The following is a 16,740-nucleotide window of genomic DNA, read 5'->3' on the forward strand; positions in this document are numbered from 1 at the left end:
AAAGCAAACAAAAACATAACACAAATAGGTAAGCAATAAATATCACAATCTCCCACTTATATATCACATTGGCATTTGGAGAAAAGGAGAAGACAAAAAAAAAATTGCATCTTATTTTACAATATAGGGTACATGAGCTCACTGCTGCCAGTATTTCCAGTTTAAGGCAAAATGAGGCAGTACTTCAAAATGTGAGTTTCTGTGAAGAGAAATTACTTTACAGGATAGTTTAGTCTTGCATGTCAAACCGCAAATGTTACATTCAATGGTGAGGAGATAACTGGGATCCATATGCTGGTCAGGCATGTTAAGACATTTGCAGTAAAATATTACTACAGAATGATTTTCAGCAAGAGTCAGCAGAGTAGACAGCTTGCCTTCTTTGTCTGAGGCACAACTTATCAGTGTGCGGACCAGCAGCAGAAGCATCACTCTTTATTTTCCAAATTTTCTTTATATAAAAAAAGCTGAATTATTGATATGTTGTAGCCATTTTAGTTCAAACATCAAACAAAAAAAGGGAAACCCAACTAATTCATTATGAAGCCAAAATTGTTCTTCTAAAGTGCTGAATGACATTGTGGATTCAAAAACCTGCAAATAAAAATAAAAAAAGTGCACTAAATGACTTAAAAAGCAACTTCTTTCTACAAATTTGAAAAGAAATAAAAATGAATTATTAAGACCAGTGTCAGACACTACAAAGTCTTGCCAATGTGAAAGAGCAGAAGGCGTCCTGTGGTAGTGACAGCTAGAACTTTGGCTGGTAGAGAGATACTCGTCCACTAAGGCACCCAGACGCAAGCTGGCAGTGAGTGGGCGAGAACTTTGTGGTAAGCACCACGTCACTGTGGGAATAAATGGAACGGATTTCCTTTAGACAGCTGGACTCCTTAGGCAGACAGTCTACCAGCTCACTGCACTGCTCATCAAAAGCCATCAGGCGAATTCCATAGCCATAGGGTGAACAGATTAGACGTCCATCAGGACTAAAACACAGTTCTTTGATGTAGCCCCGGCCTACATTGGCTTCTTCAATGTAGTGGGTCAACTTAAGGGAACAGCGGGGAGAGACAGCTCGCACAGGAGTGCCTTCTTGGAATTCATAGACACATGTCCACTACAAAAGAAAGAAATAGTGATGTCATTTATATACGCAGACATTGTAATAGTTACAGTTTTAGACACAACAAGGATTTCATATTAAACTCTTGCAATGAGAAGTCAAGTAAAATGACACCCTTAATTGGCTAACGAAAAAGGTACAGATCTGGGGTAGGCTACATCATTTTTCTGCAGCACTGAAGGTTCCCTAGATCATAAGTAGGCCTTTACAATTCTTAAATTGAAAAAGTATGAAACAACCACAAGTATTTGTAGAGTTGTCAGATTGGCTAAACTGGGCACTTGGAGAGGGAGAACAGCCATGATAAGTGAGTTGACCAAAAACCTAATGGTCACTCTGGCTGTGCTACAGAGAACATGTATGGAGATGGGAGAAACTTCCAAAAGGACAATCATCACTACAACACTCCATCAAACTGGGATTTATGACAGAGTGGCCAGATGTGACAGTGAGAGTTAGCCCCACGCTACTGGTGAGTCACTTGAACCCGCTAGTCCTGATAAAATACCAAGCCAGCAGATAAGGACACAAAACATAAACATAGCAAGTAGTAGGTGAAATAGTGCCAGTGCTTTAATTAAAACAATCTGTCAAAAACAAACAGTGTCCAAAAACACTGCAGTCAATAAATAATTTGATAAAAAGAAGGTTAAAATCAATCAAATAAATAATCCTTTAAAAGTGAGGTTAAAACATGGCAGGAATCAGTCCTTTTAAATCAAGTTCCCCTAGAACACATGTATCTCCTCAGCTAATCCCAAGCGGGTCACTGCAGCCGAGGAGACAAGCAACCAGCAGTTCAGTCCACCTTCTGTGGCTCCAGCAGGGCACTATGCCAAGCCTCCGATTCCTGCTGCCAGACTCGTGCTACCGCGGGTCCATGACTCCCCCTGCAGGATGCCTTACTGAACTGTACAATTCCCCTACAGCCATGCAGCCTCTCTCCAGCCTTCTGCAGCGAGTCGCTCCAACTGAGCAGCGAGTCACTCGCCAGATCTGAGATCGCTCAACCAGAGTGACCTCCTTCAGCCCCTAAGCGTCGGTCACACGCTCCCCAAGGGACTTTCACTTGGCTAAAAAACACACCTAAAGGACTCCCAGGCTGTGATAAAACAACATTCCCTGGTGTGACATAACCAAGTGTGACCTGTTTGGCCTCAATTCTAAGTGTTATGTCTGGAGGAAACCAGGCACCGCTCAGCACATGTGCAATACCATTCCAACAGTGAAGCACGGTGGTGCCAGCATCATGCTATGGGGTTGTTTTTAGCGGCAGTTCCTGAAGGTTGTTTTTCAGCTGCAGGGACTGGCAGACTAGTCGAAGAAAAGAGAAAGCTGAACGGAAAAATGGGCAAATTTATTCTTTAAGAAAACCTGATCTAGAGTGTTCTGGACCTCAGACAGGGTTGAAGGTTCACCTTCTAACAGGACAACGACTGTAAGCAAAAAGCAAAGACAACAGAGGAGTTTTGAGGAACAACTTATGGAATGTCCTCAAGTGGACCAGCTATAACCCAATCGAATACCTCTGGAGAGACCAGAAAACAGCTGTCGACCAACAGTCTCCATCTAGCATGACAGAGCATGAGAAACTCTACAGTGAAAAATGGCAGAAAAATCGCCATATTCAGGGGTAAGAACCTTGTTGCATCAGACCCAAGAAGACTTCAGGCTGGAATGGCTGCAAAGGCTGCTTCATCTATGTTCTGATATTTCAGCTTTTTATTTTTTTAATAAATTTGCAAAACATTCCTAAATCTTGTTTTCACTTTGTCATTCTGGAATATTGAGTGTTGCTTGATGACGTAAAAAAAAGGACTTTAGCATAAGGCTGCAACATAAAAAATAGGAAAAAACTGAACACTTTCTGAGTGTATTTAAGTAAACATTCAGTGCGAACAGAAACAGGATTTTGAAAATAACCCACCTCCTGGTCATCTGTGTTGCTTGAGCAACGTATCAATGTGGCCCAGCCCTTAGGATGCAGCTGAAGTGATGTGATACAGTTGCCCCGATCCCGTTCTCCTGGAATCTCTGGAGTCAGCACCTCTAGGCTGTTACGAGGTGAGCCACCTATTGTAGAAGGACAGTGAAGTCAGTATTAGTGTGCAGGTCCTTATTGATTTCAGACTGTAATAAGAAACAGTACTTTCTGCTAATATCACTGATTCAGTGAAGATTAAGGCATGAATGGCTGAATGGGCCACTTCCTTTCATACTGTATATACTTTCATAAGTTTTCTTTTTCACCACATTAGGAGGTACGATAGTTTTATATACAGGGTTAGCCAAAAAGAAGTACCACATTTCAAACATTTATTCTACAAAAAAACTGCAAAATAAAATAAAATTTCCTTACGCCACAAAAAAGGGTATACAAAACAGATTTTTTTTCACTGTGTTTTAAAAATAATGTCTTCAAGGTGGTGGCCATCATTAGCGATACACTCTTTGAGACGATTTCTGAATGCTTGCATGACTTTCAGCCATTTCTGGGAAATAGAGGCAATTTTGTGGCGAACAGCATCCTTGACGGCTTCAAGGTTTTGAGGTTGGTGTGTGTGTAGACCTTAGACTTGAGAAGAAATCACACAGCGCGAGATCAGGCGAATGTGAAGGAAAGCCGACATCGTCGCGCAGGGAGATCAGCCTTCCTGGGAAACATCTCCTGCAAAACTTGGATGGATCTCCACGCCGTATGAGCTGTTGCTCCATCCTGTTGACACCAGGCATCCACCACATCCATTTCTTGCAAAACGTTCTCTAGCATTTCAATGTAATGCTCTGAAGCGATGGTGACCATTGCTCCCCACTCCTCACAAAAATAAGGACCTACAATGCCAAATTCTGCAGTGGCGCACCAAACAGTAACACACTCACTGTGCAGGGGTCTCTGATGAAGTTCACCAGGGTTGGTTTCAGCCCAATAGCGAAAGTTTTGCTTATTTATGCAACCATCCAAATGGAAATGTGCCCTGTTGCTGTACATGATGATAGCAGCTCTACGCCTCTCCCAGTCTCTCTCAGCGAGTTCCTGCACTACCATCATTTTGTATGGACGGTAATTACGGATCTATTAGTGGTTGGAGGTATACCGGTTCATACTGAAAACAGTTTTTTATTTTTGTTATGATATGGATTTTTCTTATTACCACAAAACCGGTTTAAATAGCCTAAACAATGTTTGGAACGTGGCGCAGCAGGAAACTGTTTTAAGGGGAGACCTTTTTCACTGCTACACCGCTAAACATGCATGCAATGGAGTACATGCGTTGGTGGAGGTATTGTGCGGTTAAAATAGACAGAGACCACTCTGAAACTGAAGCTGTAGCAGACGATAAAGTTGAACATGATGACACAGAAGAACGTTTGCAGAAAAAAGGAGCCGTGTCTGTTGTCTGGAGATACTTTGATTTTAAAAGGTCGGATATGGAACCAAACAACTATTAATTGCAAATGCTGTCGAGCTAAAGTTGTCGCCGAAGGCAGCAACACAAGCAATTTGCTGCACCACCATAGCCGCAAACATGTTTTGGAGTAACATGAATGTATGGAACTAAGATTGGCAACCCTCCACGTCTTCAGGTAAAACTGGAAAAGCTAGAGGACACTCGAGTCAAATGTTACTTGTAGATGTGTTTGCTAGAGGTACTGCCTACAACAAAAAAAGCAAGCAGTTGTTCGAGATAACCAACACCATTACAATCCATATAGCTAATGTGTCAGTGGACAGAGATTGATAACATTAACAGAAAGCGTAGTTGGTTTATAAAACATATTTACTATTTATTCCTTTTCTAAGACATGTTCAGTGCAATACAACTTTTAACAAGCACCTCTGGATAATTTACTAAGTCTAAATGCCTCTTTGGATGGTTGAAAATATGTTCTCAAAATTATAGTTTAAGTTGTTTGTAAAATTTGTTCAACAAAAAGGTTCTATATTTTGACTGCAAATGTCACGCAATGTGATTCCTTCTCTTCATTAGTGTCACCTACTTGAAAACTATCACTTTATGGGGCCATGCAAACCTGTATTAATACTTGTGTGCATATTAAAATGTTTTTTGTGCAATGTACAGTTCTCATGTGTGCATATTAAAATGTTTTTTGTGCAATGTACAGTTCTCATGAAAGTGGAATAGGTTATTCTTAGCCAGTCTACTGCAGAAATTGCACTGGAAAATGTGGTTAACATCCACTCATGCATGGGAAAAAAATACAGTTGAATACCGTGAAACCGATATAATTCTGAAAAATACCGTGATATAGAATTTTGGTCACACACCCCAGCACTAATCCTCATGCAAACTCCTCCTCAAAGTCTGAAGCAGGTTTGCGCTTTGAATGTCTAGGAGACTGCAAAATTGATACCCTTGCAGCTGGGATATTTTCAGGCGTTCATACAGTCCGAGGACGGCCTGGAGACTTTCTGTTCAACGTTGTACCAGTCTGTCTAAATTTAGCCACCCACTGAAAAAATGTTTTCCGATCTGGGACGCCACCGTTAGGAGGAATGCTGAAAGCGTGTTGCATAGTAATGATGGATTTGTTGCTTTTGAAGAACGCTTCGACAGCGAAAGCACGGTGTGCACCGGACCAAGTCATGTTGCCGACTGAAAACTATAGACGATCGCCTATCAAAGGACTCCCCTACCCCAACCCACTCGGCTGCCTCTACCTCGCTCAGTGACCTTGAGAAATGGGGTACTTCATTTTGGCTCACCATATACTTCTCTAATGATAAACTTTTTCTTTTTACAATGTCACTTTAGAACTGGTACTATAACAAAATATGAGGGGTTATAACAACTGAAGGACTTGACTAATATTTGTATTTTTCTTTACACCCAGGACAACTGCATATACAACTAAGTATATACAACTGCAAGTCAACTAAAATGGTAACTAGGTATAAATGCAATTTTTTTTATTTAGAACAATGGATGAATAATAGATGTTATTCTTTTTGTGCACTCAAAATGAAAATCTGATTCAAATAATACATTTCTTGGCTTGAGGGTTAATTTGAGTTTAGAAATATTTTGTAACAATTGAAATATACCTAGGAAACACTACCTCAGCTTAGTAAAAATGAGTATTTTTTTTTAACGATTAAATGCTTGATTTTGTGTTGTAACAGAAAGAGCAGGATTCACATTCCCGGTGCTCCCTGCATGGCTTGTATGTTCTGCTCATGTCTGTGTGGGTTTCCTCCAATTGTTCTGGTTTTCTCCCACAGTCCAAAGATATGCAGGTTAGGTGAATTGTATGAAATCTGTATGTTCACCCATTGTTGTTCTGCGGGAGGAGTTAGAAATAGTGATTGAATGTACACTCACTGGCCACTTTAGTAGATACACCTGTTCAACTTCTTGTTAACGCAAATATCTAATCAGCCAATCACATGGCAGCAGTTCAATGCATTTAAGTATGTAGACATTGTGAAGGTGACCTGCTGAAGTTAAAACTGAGCATCAGAATGGGGAAGAAAGGGGAATTTAATGACTTTGAATGTGGTGTGTTTGTTGCTGCCAAAGGGCTAGTCTGAGTACTTCAGAAACTGCTGATCTACTGGGACTGTCAAGCAAAACCATCTCTAGTGTTTACAGAGAAAAAGAGAAAATATCCAGTGAGCGGAGAGGAGAATGGACAGAATGAGCTAATAGAAAGGCAACAGTAACTCAAATAACCAGTCATTATAACCAAGATATTCAGAAGAGCATCTCTGAACGCACAGCACGTTGAACCTTGAAGCAGATGAGCTACAGCAACCGGAGACCACACCGGGTGCTACTCCTGTCAGCTAAAAACAGGCAACTGAGCTACAATTCACACAGGCTCACCAAAATTGAACAACAGAAAATTGGAAAAAGGATGGTAGGTCAGAATTTGTCGTCAACAACATGAAAGCATGGATCCATCCTGCCTTGTATCAACGGTTCAGGGTGGTGGTGGTGGTGGTGTAATAAAGTGGGAGGATATTTTCTTGGCATACTTAGGAACCCTTAGTACCAAATGAGCATCATTTAAATGCCACAGCCTACCTGGGTATCGTTGCTGACCATGTCCATCCCCTTATGATCACAGTGTACCTGTCTTCTGATGGCTACTTCCAGCAGGATAACACACCATGTCACAAAGCTCAAATCATCTGAAACTGCTTGAACATGACAATGAGTTCTTCTTCTTCTTTCGGCTGCTCCCGTTAGGGGTTGCCACAGCGGATCATCTTTTTCCACATGAACATGACAATGAGTTCATTGTACTCAAATGGCCTTCTCAGTCACCAGAATTCAATCCAGTAGAGCACCTTTGGGATGTGGTGAAACAGAAGATTTACATAATGGATGTGCAGCCCACAGATCTGCAGCCACTGCATGATCCTATCATGTCAATATGGACCAAAATCCCTGAGGAATGCTTCCAGGACCTCGTTGAATCTATGCCACGAAGAATTCCAGCAGCTTTTAAGGTAAAAGGGGGTCCAACCCGGTACTAGCAAGGTGTACCTAATAATGTGGCAGGTGAGTGTAAATATTTAGGAGCTAACCTAGATAACAATCTTAACTGGAATGCAAATACAAAAAAAAAAAAATGTAATTAGCATTTATTTCTCCTCCGTAAATTCAAACTTTTTAAAGTAAACAAGGACTTCATGTTGTCCTTTTATCGTAGTATGAGCCAGTCTGTTATCACTTCCAAGTTATTGCCTGGTTTAGTAGTCTAACAAAGCAAAATTTTAAAAAGCTCAGGCAGATTACTAAGCATGCTGCTGAAGTTATTGGGGCGGATGTAGATGATTTGGTAAGTGTGTGTCAGAGGACAAGGCTAAAGAAACTGGAAATCATCTCAACTGATGACAGACATCCATCACATGTAGAACTTAACTTCTACAGTCAGTAAGGATAGTAACTTTGAAAACACACATAAATCACTCCAGAAATTCCTTTATTGCTAGCACCATGCAACTTTTTTATAAGGATTATCAGAGAAAATTGATAGAGGTTTGATATGTTTCCTGTAACCAAAAACTGCCATACCTTTACCTGTCTGGTCTCGATTTGTTTGTTTTATTTTTTTTCTCTGTATTATTAAATGCAACTGAGAAGGCATATTTTATGTTTTCTTGTGTAATCATAACTAAATAAAGAAACCTTGAACCTTGAATTGGCATTGCTAAATTGGCCCTAGTGTGCTCACCCCACAATGTTCTGATGTCCTGTCCAGGGATTTTTTCCGTCTGATGGTTGCTGGGAGAGGCTCCAGCTTTCCAGCCACCTTGGCTCATGATAAGCAGATTTAAAAATGGACAGAATGATGGATGGATTTTGTGCAGTACTACTGTCATTTACCCTTTCTTCAGTTTTCAGTTATCATAATGTTCTTTGTATAAACGAAGAAAAGTAATTTCAGAGTAAATGATATAAAAAGGAACTTGTTACAAGCCTTGAAATGTATGCTCCTAATGTTTTACCACTTGCTAGGCCATTAAGACATGGGGGTTTTAAATAGGACAAAACTATAGCCTGGGACAACATGAAGTCATTTAAAGACATAAATCAGTAAAATGCATCCATAACTAATTTATTTGAATACATTTATGTAATTTGCATTTTCTTTTATTCTTAAATGACTTCTGTAGTAGTAGGGTGATGTACCATGTTAGCCATTATGGATGCAATGAGAAGTGAAGCAAAATGACAGCTTTTATTGGCTAACTGAACAGATTACATTATGCAGGCTTTTTGAGGCAGCTCAGGCCCCTTCTTCAGGAAGCCTCAAAAGCTTGCATATTGCAATCTGTTCAATTAGCAATAAAAGGTGTCATTTTGCTTCACTTCTCATTGAATGACTTCTGATATACTACTGGACATTTAAAGTTAAAGTAAGTGTCTTGTACAGTGAGCAGGAAAAAAACTTAATATACTGTATAAATATTTTTCTGTAGTAGCACTAAGGTGAGGCAGTGATCCACTTTTTATCATGTAATACTAGCAACTAAAGTAGCATTGCTATAACACATTTTGGTTAAGAATAAAAAATAAGCATTGCAAGATGATAATGCAGAGATCATCTTACTTTTTAAAAAGCTTGCCACCACCTGTGAAAGGAGCAGATCAAAAACCAGCAGTCATCCTGGTTTCTAAATATGCAAACTGTATTGTATGCCATTATTATATGTTATTTCTGTATTAAACAAAATTAAATTCTGTATGTTTCTGTATACACATTTAAACTTTAGCAAAAGTATAAAATCTTCCTGTATATATTACCACGTGCTGGTTTATTACAGAGCAGTGTCAAAGTAATGACTTAAAAATATAATATGAAGAACTGGGACAGAGGACAATTATAAAAAAAAATACCTGCTTATTAAAATATACTTTCAATCAGTGTCTGCTATTTCAAGGTGTTTTTCTACTCCTCAGAATGAGCTATCAATGAACTGCAGTGCTGGTAAAGATTCTTAAATTTGACTTTCTGACGTTTACTCATTGAAGCAGACTATCTTGTATTGCATAATATTAAAAGACAGACAAATGTACTAATAGTTTTTAACAAGTATGAGAATCTCTAAAAATGCAGAAGTTCTGCTGAACCAAATTAGACATTTTTTTTCTTTTGTATTACTGATTTTGAAAATCTTTCTTTTTTCTTTTAAAACAGTTTCATGTATAGGTCATACCTACAGGAAAAAATGCCAAAAATTAGCCAGCAGACCTCATTAAAAGAATAGCTTTGGACATCACTAGTGACTTGAGGTTTATTTACGCAAAAACTAACTAACATACAGTAGACCCCCCGTGAAATAGCAGCCTCAGTCGTCCGCAAATTTTTCCTTAGAACCTAACTAACAACTGTTAGCGGAAACCACAAAAATCCGCTATCATTTTTTGATGGCTTTTTACGTGGCAATACTGTACTGTAGAGAGAACACAAAGCAACTGTAGAGGAAAAGGCGGCTTGGTGAATGGTGGATGGTGAAAGTAGCCAATTCAAGAGCGTTATTCATTTCTCCTTGCTGCCGATTGGCTGCTGCTCTGTGACGCATCTCCGGCAGATGCAGCTCAGCATTCCCATATTATAATAGTTTACCAGGTGTGGCGATCTCGAGTGTTTCACCGAGTGTTCTCATATTTTTTATTTCATTCTTTTTAAAGCCCTAAGATGGCTCCCAAACACCCTGCACCTTCTAAGGCTACTGACAATGAACCCATGCGACAGAAAAATTTTAAGACACTCCAGGAGAAGGTTAAACTACTGGATTTGCTCCCAGAACTAAAAAGTTAAACCGCAGTAGTCACCCAAGGAGATGTAAATCCTCTGCTTGCTGTGCAGTCATTATCTTCATTAAATACCTTCATCATACTGCAGAGCTAATTCATCATCATCTTCAATCTATATCATTCATTATTGGTGAATACCCATACATTTTACTGTATTTTTTAAAATTTAACTATTACATATTTACCCTACTTAACCACAGATAACGTGGTTGCATGAATTACAGTACATAAAGGGGTAACATCGGTATTTGACATTCTAGCACTGCGGGAGACATAGCAGTTAAGTACTGTACAGTATACGGGTTTACCTTAACATTCTTTTTTTTAGGGTAATGTATTAAGCTGAGTTTGAAATGAAATTAAAGTGTTTTGAGGGTATACTTAGGGTTTAAACTATAAAAACAGGCATTTATAGGCATTTTATTGTCCACATCCAAAATTTGCAGTTTTTCACAATTCACGGGTTCTCCAGGAATGTAACCCCCACGAATTTTGGGTCTCATCTGTACATCTACAATTAGAGATATTTTTTGCAGTCAGGAGTTAAAGAATGAATCTTATCAAATCCTCATTTTTTTTTATTTCTGCAAATGCATAATTCTCAATGGACTAATTATAGTACATTTCGAAGCCACAATCTGTGAAAACAACGAATAGATTATTCAAGAAAATATACACTTTGTATCAGTAAACACAAGAAGAGTTACCATGGAAGCTGAAGTCTTTGTAAGTAAATGCAATGTTATTTATTAGGGTGCATACACTGATATGGCGCGTTGTGTCACCCACTCCATGATGAACCACCTCAGGATCCCAAAACAGGACCCAAGCGCAGCTGTGCAATGGGTGACACCTCAGCACCACATTAATTCAAATGGAGTGGAACAATATTTTTTTATTTTTTTTTTTAAAACAGTGGTTAGAGTGCCAATCCTGCCACTAGACATAACAAAAAAGTTTGCTATTTACCTTCCCGCTGTGATGAAGGAGATAATAGTTTATTTGAAGCCTGGCTAGAATCGCTGCTGTTTCTTGGTGAACCAGACACTCGAGATCCTGATGTAACATTGTCTAGAAAAACAGAAAAAACACAACATAGCATTCTGAAGAGCAGTGCTGTGAATTTTTTTCAGGAATGAAAGGCATGGAAGTATTCCAAACATCATTAGTAAGATCAAAATATATATATATTTTTTTTTAATTTTAAGGAAATTTTTTCCATCAGACTATTTTAATAATTTAATGTAATTTAAACTCAAAAAGCAAAATGAACGTGCACGTACACTTGTTAAGGATAACATCCACACAAATGTTAGAAAGGTTTTCTTCACATAGAGAACCATAGACACCTGGGATAAATGATCAAGTAGTGTGGTAGACAGCAGGACTTCAGGCAGTTTCAAAACTCAACTTGATGTTACTTTTGAAGAATTTAATGGAAACGACTGGTGATGTTTGTTGGGCTATAAGGAAAGTTCTTATCTAGATTTGTTCAAATGTTGCATATTTTACTCCCCAGTAGCCACAACTCGTGAGCTTATTGGTCTGAATACCTGGTTCAAGTCGAAATTGTTCTAATGTTCTAATTTCTGTGGAAATATAACACTCTTAGTGTCAACAAAATGATTGCACCTACTACACTCAAAAATCAAGATGTACCTGGCCAAAAATCTGAACACTTTTTTTTTTTTATATCAGTGACAGTCAAATTGCAAAGTTAACACTCAAAGTTTCTATACCCTTTAAGACTCACCAAATACTCAAATACAGAGAGAAGTTTACTATTGGATAAACAAATGCAGTTATCAAAGTCTGTTTAATGTATATAACAATTTCAAGACTAATCTTATTTAATTTTTATTTGTGTTTGATGACAAAATCAAAAGATAAACTATAGTCATATAATAAGCAATACTTCCTGCAATGCATATTACAGGCAAAATTGGCAAATTTATCCATTTAAAATTAAATCTACAAAACAAAGTGTGCAAAAGGTGGAGGGGTTTGAATACTTTTTGAATTCTTTGTAACCATTCCCGCACCTCTAAAGGCATTTAAATGGCAAAAGAATTGAGGGACATATTAAGATGGAAAATAACTAGCACTGGAGAACTGCAAGCTAAAAGCCAGGTCTATTAATTAGTTTAAAATGGACGGCTTCTAAATTTAAGGCATGATAAATAATTTAAATCGGCTCCAAGGTTGACCCCATAAGCAATGTAAACTTAAATTGTTCCAGCTCTACTTAGTATTAAACAGGCTTTTATGAACAGACAGACTTTAAAATGCTTTGGAAAATGCCATCATGTTCAAATAATGAATGGTGAATAAAAGCATAGCTAATCCAATACTTACGGAAATACAAGTATTCTAATATTTACTTAAATACAACTGAAAACACTTTTATACAAACTGTACTATATGTGTGTACAGTGTAACAACAAATACAGTAATAATAAAACTAAATAACAAACGATAAGAAATAACCAAATAATTATTAGTAATATTGGACTATATTCCAGTGCACCTGAATGTCTCAGAAATGAAGACATACAATTACACAAATATTTTAAATCCAAACCAATGATTTAACTATCCGGCGTACCCCTTTCAGTACACATTTTCAGGTGAATACCAGCAATTACTCAGTTGCACATAAAAGTCTGTGAAATCCAGCGCTTGCAGTTGTTAAATATGGCAGTCTATCCAACTTGAAATCGTGCAGAGTGATGCCAGACTTATTTGTCTCAAAGTCTGCTAATCAGTTATTGTTCTTCATAGTATACATCTTGATAATGACATTAATATTATTTTACCACTTTATCCAAATGTCTATTCAATTACTACTGAACTCAGATTTGCTATCTACATGTCAGTAACTCAGGAAAATTAAAGAGAGCTCACTTAGTAGAGTGTAGAAAACTCATTCATGAATACTTGTCTACTACCCTAACCAGGGCACAGAATAGTTGGTTAATTTATTTCAAAAAGACATGTATCCTGAAATTATTTATTTTTAGTCTTTTAAAATTATTATACTCCTACTGCCTGGGCCACTTCATGATATCACTAAAATCATAGCAAAACCTGGAGGTAGGTTTTCTTTAATCGTAGCAGTGGGACAGACAAAAATAGACTTATATAATATTTAGGTATTTCCATCCTACAGTTCATTTAAAATGCTGCTACAAGAATCATAAAAAGACAAGGGAGTTAAGTGTCTACACTGGGTTCCGGTTAAAAGCTTATTTCAAAATCCACCTTGTAACATAAAGTCTCTCCATTTGACCTTACCCCATTGATTCTTGTACTCCAGGGTGAACAATCTGCACACAAGATGCTGGCTTTTTTTGAAAATAAAATCACTGGAGGCAAAGTACAATTGTACGACCTTAAAACTCTAAAGGTGTTTTCAGACTCACAGTCCGCTTGCTTTGTTTCAAGTTAGAGGCGATTCACTGCTTTGTTTAGATTCTCAGTTATTTCGGTTGTATTTCACACTGTAAACTAAAAATATCCATAAACACCCTGTGGGCGAGTCGTGGACATCTTTCATTGGGCAGAAGCATTTTTTACCTGGGATATTGGCAGACTATTGCATTTTCCATAATTACGGTGTTAACTGGAAGACTACTTGAAAATTATACTATTAAGTTTATGCACTGAAGGACGTGTTTCAAGTAACCAAGACAAGTTCTGCTGATGGCACACACCGATGTGCTTCAGTTTTATGACAGTAGACGTATCACGCAATTTTCATTTAACTAAATGATGCGCACTGGAGAAATTTCAAAAGACTGGAAAATGGCAAACATTATCCTGTTATATAAAAAGGGTGACCGGGCGGATCCAAGCAACTATAGGCCAGTAAGCCTAATGTGCATCACAGGAAAATTAATGGAAGGAATTATTAAGGATAAGATTGAGCAACACATGGCAAGAACAGGAGCTTTACTGAACAGTCAGCATGGGTTCAGAAGAGGGAAGTTGTGTTTTACCAACATGCTGGAGTTCTGTGAGAAAGCAACAAAAGGGTTATGATCAGAGTGGAGCAGATGATATTATTCATTTTGACTTTCAAAAAGCATTTGAGAGGTTGGGCACCAAGCTAAAAGAAGCGAGAGTTCAGGGTGATGTTTGTAGATGGGTGCAAAATTGGCTGAGAGGCAGGAACCAGAGGGTTATGGAGCGAGGAGCCCTATTAAAACTGGCTGATATCAAAAGTGGTGTTCCACAGGGGCCAGTGCTAGGGCCTCTGCACTTTGTAATATATACAGTGCATCTGGAAAGTATTCACAGCGCATCACTTTTTCCACATTTTGTTATGTTACAGCCTTATTCCAAAATGGATTTAATTAATTTTTTTCCTCAGAATTCTACACATAACACCCCATAATGACAATGTGAAAAAGTTTTATTTGAGGTTTTTGCAAATTTATTAAAAATAAAAAAACAGAAAAATCAGTTGTACATAAGTATTCACAGCCTTTGCTCAATACTTTTTCGATGCACCTTTGGCTGCAATTACAGCCTCAAGTCTTTTTGAATATGATGCCACAAGCTTGGCACCTATCCTTGGCCAGTTTCGCCCATTCCTCTTTGCAGCACCTCTCAAGCTCCATCAGGTTGGATGGGCAGCGTCGGTGCACAGCCATTTTAAGATCTCTCCAGAGGTGTTCAATCGGATTCAAGTCTGGGCTCTGGCTGGGCCACTCAAGGACATTTACAGAGTTGTCCTAAAGCCACTTCTTTGATATCTTGGCTGTGTGCTTAGGGTCGTTGTCCTGCTGAAAGATGAACCGTTGCCCCAGTCTGAGGTCAAGAGCGCTCTGGAGCAGGTTTTCATCCAGGATGTCTCTGTACATTGCTGCAGTCATCTTTCCCTTTATCCTGACTAGTCTCCCGGTTCCTGCCGCTGAAAAACATCCCCACAGCATGACGCTGCCACCACCATGCTTCACTGTAGGGATGGTATTGGCCTGGTGATGAGCGGTGCCTGGTTTCCTCCAAATGTGACGCCTGGCATTCACACCAAAGAGTTCAATCTTTGTCTCATCAGACCAGAGAATTTTGTTTCTCATGGTCCAAGAGCCCTTTAGGTGCCTTTTGGCAAACTCCAGGCGTGCTGTCATGTGCCTTTTACTAAAGAGTGGCTTCCGTCTGGCCACTCTACCATAAAGGCCTCATTGGTGGATTGCTGCAGAGAAGGTTGTCCTTCTGGAAGGTTCTCCTCTCTCCACAGAGGACCTCTGGAGCTCTGACAGAGTGACCATCGGGTTCTTGGTCACCTCCCTGACTAAGGCCCTTCTCCCCTGATTGCTCAGTTTAGATGGACGGCCAGCTCTAGGAAGAGTCCGGGTGGTTTCGAATTTCTTCCACTTACGGATGATGGAGGCCATTGTGCTCATTGGGACCTTCAAAGCAGCAGAAATTTTTCTGTAACCTTCCCCATATTTGTGCATCGAGACAATCCTGTCTCGGAGGTCTACAGACAATTCCTTTGACTTCATGTTTGGTTTGTGCTCTGACATGAACTGTCAACTGTGGGACCTTCTATAGACAGGTGTGTGACAGGTGTCCAAATCATGTCCAGTCAACTGAATTGACCACAGGTGAACTCCAATTAAGCTGCAGAAACATCAAGGATGATCAGGGGAAACAGGATGCACCTGAGCTCAATTTGGAGCTTCATGGCAAAGGCTGTGAATACTTATGTACATGTACTTTCTCAATTTTTTTATTTTTAATAATTATGCAAAAATATTAAGTAAACTTTTTTCATGTTGTCATTATGGGGTGTTGTGTGTAGAATTCTGGAATAAGGCTGTAACATAACAAATTGGACATTGGTGTAAACAGGGCGTTCAAAGTGAAGTTGCGAGCGTCATGAGAGCGATGGATGAGAGACGGCGAACACACCATTACTTAGACTGGGAGGTAGCGCCGGGTGAGTTACGCCACCATATGTGAATGGATTGTGGATGCCTGGGCTAAGGTGTCTGCTTCGACTGTTGTCCGAGCTTACGTGAAAGCTGAAATCATTGCTGAACAGCCACCCGGCAACGAGACTGACTCTGACAATGACGAGAGGGAACCCGGCATGTTTGATGGCGAACTTGCCCATCTGTTCAATTCAGATACAGAAGGTGAGGACTTCGATGGATTTGTGACAACAGACTGATCAAAAAACAATCTGAGTGTATTTTTAAATACGTAGTAGAATAAGGTTTAACTAAACTCATTGTTTTGCGTCTGTTACCTTGTTTTTGCATGCGCCGAATAATACGGTACGTCTTATGTATGGCCTTAAGTACAGAAATAAGC

At 39.0% G+C, this 16,740-nt stretch overlaps 1 protein-coding gene across 1 annotated transcript in view; it reads right to left on the reverse strand.

The window, feature by feature from the left end:
* wdr32 (WD repeat domain 32) overlaps positions 1 to 16,740 on the reverse strand; it is a 65,633-nt gene that overhangs the window by 1,865 nt on the left and 47,028 nt on the right. Inside the window, exons 5-7 of the mRNA XM_039758244.1 lie at positions 11,386 to 11,487; positions 3,054 to 3,199; positions 1 to 1,120 (exon numbers count right to left, since the gene is read on the reverse strand). The exon at positions 1 to 1,120 is cut by the window's left edge and continues 1,865 nt beyond it. Of these exons, the coding sequence (XP_039614178.1) occupies positions 752 to 1,120; positions 3,054 to 3,199; positions 11,386 to 11,487 (617 nt within the window). The 3' untranslated portion in view covers positions 1 to 751. The remainder of the gene's footprint in view (positions 1,121 to 3,053; positions 3,200 to 11,385; positions 11,488 to 16,740) is intronic.

The sequence above is a fragment of the Polypterus senegalus genome, chromosome 7 (genome assembly GCF_016835505.1).
Source record: "Polypterus senegalus isolate Bchr_013 chromosome 7, ASM1683550v1, whole genome shotgun sequence".
NCBI lineage: Eukaryota > Metazoa > Chordata > Cladistia > Polypteriformes > Polypteridae > Polypterus > Polypterus senegalus.